Source organism: Cyprinodon variegatus, unplaced genomic scaffold (genome assembly GCF_000732505.1).
Source record: "Cyprinodon variegatus isolate N-32 unplaced genomic scaffold, C_variegatus-1.0 Scaffold817, whole genome shotgun sequence".
Taxonomy (NCBI): Eukaryota; Metazoa; Chordata; class Actinopteri; order Cyprinodontiformes; family Cyprinodontidae; genus Cyprinodon; species Cyprinodon variegatus.
In genome coordinates this window covers 88,114-91,649 of record NW_015151270.1, presented here as the reverse complement: position 1 = coordinate 91,649, position 3,536 = coordinate 88,114, and the positions used below count along the sequence as shown (strand labels likewise).

At 41.7% G+C, this 3,536-nt stretch overlaps 1 protein-coding gene across 2 annotated transcripts in view; it reads right to left on the bottom strand.

The window, feature by feature from the left end:
• The window catches only part of ppp2r4 (protein phosphatase 2A regulatory subunit 4), a 44,884-nt gene that overhangs the window by 24,707 nt on the left and 16,641 nt on the right, over positions 1–3,536 (bottom strand). For both annotated transcript variants that reach the window (XM_015396729.1, XM_015396730.1), the window contains exon 8: positions 2,840–2,940. In XM_015396729.1, coding sequence (XP_015252215.1) covers positions 2,840–2,940 — 101 coding nt within the window. The remainder of the gene's footprint in view (positions 1–2,839; positions 2,941–3,536) is intronic.

Sequence of the window (3,536 nt, the reverse complement as noted above, 5' to 3'; positions counted from 1 at the left end):
TCAATATTGAGCATAAAATCAAAAATGTCTGCATCAAGCTTACTGCAACACACTGCTGTAAGAGTATAACCAGGAAGCGCGGTAGGAGGGCAAAATAGGTTTAGCGCCACCGCAGCACGGGAGGAGAATTACGCCCAGGAGCAAATGGATAAAAATAGACCAGAGGAAAAAAAAACATGCATCGATACTCCTGCGGACGTATCGATGCATCGGATCGATTATTATTCACACCCCTATCTGATTCTCTGACAGAGGATTTGATCTAGAGGGGGGATGTGGCCTTTAATTTACCAGGAACTCCATGACTTTATCCATGACTAATCTGCTGGTTCAAACTGGTCTCTAACAAAACCAGAATGCAAAGGCAGACTGGTCAAATTAGCTATCATTCAGTGCTTTTTTTTGTTGCTTTTTTCCATTACAAGGCTTTTTTCATTACACTCACAATTCCCTCTCTGCATTTAACCCCTCCCCTTGGGGAGCAGTGGGCTGCCATTGTGCGGCGCCCGGGGAGCAGTGTTGGGTTAAGGGTCTTTTTATAACAGGTACAAAGTTCTCACCTCAAATTATCTTAAAACCTGAATAGAAAAGATAACTTTTAACTTAATACTCTGAGCTCTGTGAGCGCTACATTAGCAGCTGCTGCTACCGCAGTGCATGCTGGGACAGCTGTCAATCTCAAGAATGGACAAGTCTGCTCTGATGCATGCTGGGTAAAGAGGGAGGGGCCAGAACAACATCCGGGGACTTAGTCCGTTCTCGGTCTTCTTGTTCTTGTGAATTGGAAGAGTTCTAGGGCTGAGGCTGATGACATTTCAGGAGCACATGAGAACACACAAGTAAATATTTCCCACAGGAATAAATTTGGTGATAAATATACTGACATGCCAACAGTGGAGTGGCATCATATATCTAATAATTTTAGATTAATAATATAATTTTATCTTAATGAAAACTTCAGGAGGGGAAAAAAACCAAGAACCAGCTGTTCTGAACTCCAGGTTTACAACATATTCTTCTATGAGCTCAGCTGCATAAGAGCTCACGATGCACCGAAAGCAAGTCGCCCATTACAACGTCTTGCTTGCTTTTCCCTAAACCAGGCGGGCTCCAAGGGGGCATGCTCACCACCAACTGCAAACTGACAACACCACACTACACCAGGACCCAGAAAACATGGCCATTAACTTTTTAAAGCCTTCTCATCCAAGAGCGACAGCTATTTCATTCCAGGAGCTTTTCCCACAGTCTGTTGATAGTTGTGGTGTTTATGGGCCAAATCACCGGATCTCTGGTGCCTGATGCAGAGATTCTGTCCACACGGACGGCATGCTCAACCTCTGATTCAAACCTGTGAAACAGTATTAAGCTTGATTTACGATTGACGACTCTGTGAGGTCGGTGCAGCCAATTTCGTCATTTTGGGCTTCCATCCCTCTCTGTGCAGACAGAATTTCCAAAAGGAGCACCTAGGAAAATTAGTAACTATGCGGACGGTGTAGGTACCAGATCTGCTCAGGGACCTCCCCTTTTTTATGTGGTCATCATACGGCAAATCCACTCGGACAAACTGTATTGCACCCGTTTCTTAAGAATAAAAGTAAGTAGTAAGTACTATGCAGTTGTTCATATACACACACACTCAAATTTCAAACAGACTGTATCGGCCGATACACAGCCAGGTATCGGGTATCAGGGTCAAAAAATGGCATCGGTGCAACACTAGTAACGCAATTGGCATGCGCAGGGCACAAGCAGATTCGGTACCTACACCGGAACCACACGGAAAACATGGAGAGCGGGCAGCTGCACCTGCTAGCGCAGGTTTGCAAACATAAACATCTTAAGACATCCTGTCATTTGGCTCATAAATATCACAACTATCAACACATTGGGGAAAAACTCCAGGAATTAAATGACTGTCGCAGTAGGACGGCATCAGGAGGGTTTGATAAAGTTGTAATCGGTTGTGCTTTCTACTTCCTTGTGTAGTTTGGTGCCGTTAGCCTGATGTTTGTGCTGAACTCAGCCAGAACAGGGGGAAAGCAGCATAGAGTATAAATGCTGCAGAAGCTGTGAGGCTCATTTTCCACGCAGAATGTCCGTGCACCAAGCATAAGGAGCCCTTTAGAGCCATACTAACAGGTATATATATTTTATTTTAAAAAATAAATAAATAAAATACAATCCACTGGACTTTGTTTCCAATTTTGAAGACGTTTTTTAGCTTCCCATCCAGGAAGCTTTTTCAATTGAAGTCATTCCTCTTCTGGAATGACTATAACCTGGATGACTGACAATCTTCACCAGCATGTATTTAAATGAATAAAATAAAGTCATAATATTAACTCAACAGAATTAAAGTTGTTAAATTACCAGAATACATTTGTAATAATAAGGCGAGTAGTGTTATATTAGCAGGTTAAAATCTTTAAAAGCTTTCTTCTTATTAAAATGACTTTACTTGTCTCATAGTGTTACAACTTTACTCTGAAATAATTACCATTTCCATTCTTGTAACATTGAGACTTTATTCTCTTTCTAAATATGAAAACTAGAGTCTTATTATGGCGCTAATCTTAGGGGGATTGTTTATAAACCATGCAACAGGAACTGCATCATTTTTTATCTCTATAGCTAAACAGAAACATTCGTCTTATTTTGAAGTCATACAAACTTTTCTGTCTCTGCAGACATTATATACAAACAGAGCTTCTAATAGCCTTGAGGCCGAGCATGTATATAAATACGGAGGCCCGGTCGGCTCCCTGATCACACAGATGAATGACGGACGAGTCGCGTTTTAAGGAGCCGACTTGGACCCAGTGTGATCTCCCACCTCGTTGATGAACTTGATGCAGTCCAGGAACATGTAGTCCTGATGGTACTCGTTAACCACGCTCTCTTCGATGAAGTGCCGAGGCTCCAGCGTCGGATGGTCTGAGGAGAAATCAGCGCGTTAGTCTCCATGTTCACCACCAGGTGGCGCCATTCAGCACTTCTAGAATTTACCATCAGCTTTGATTGGTTCGTTAGATTTAGATACGTTTTAGTTTTTAGAGACTAAAACTTTTAAGATTGGATAGTTTAAAATGTTTTCTTTGAAATCAGGTTCAACATTGAAACTGTTTGGCAATAAGTCGATTTAGGTTTTATTTAATGCAACATAGCAGAACTTTTACCCAAACTATTAGTCTAATTTAAGATCTATTCAGTGATTTCTCAGTTCAGTATTCAGCGGTTGGTGAATATTGATGATGTTTTCAAAAACTCTATGAAGTCGGATCAGAGACTGAGTGGGTCATGTGACCCAGAGCGCTGCTTTACGGCAGCCTGAGCTCCTCTTAAACTCTAAAGCTAACCAAGCTGTGCTAACGGTTTTTAGCAACCGCAAAAAAAATAAGATGATCGGACATATTTCTGGTTCTGTGATGCAGGATTTCATCTAGAGAATTATTTAATCTAGAGGGTGAATGTTTCCTTGAATTTTACAGGACCTCCATGACTTCTCAGTCTGCTGGTCCAAACGGATCTGA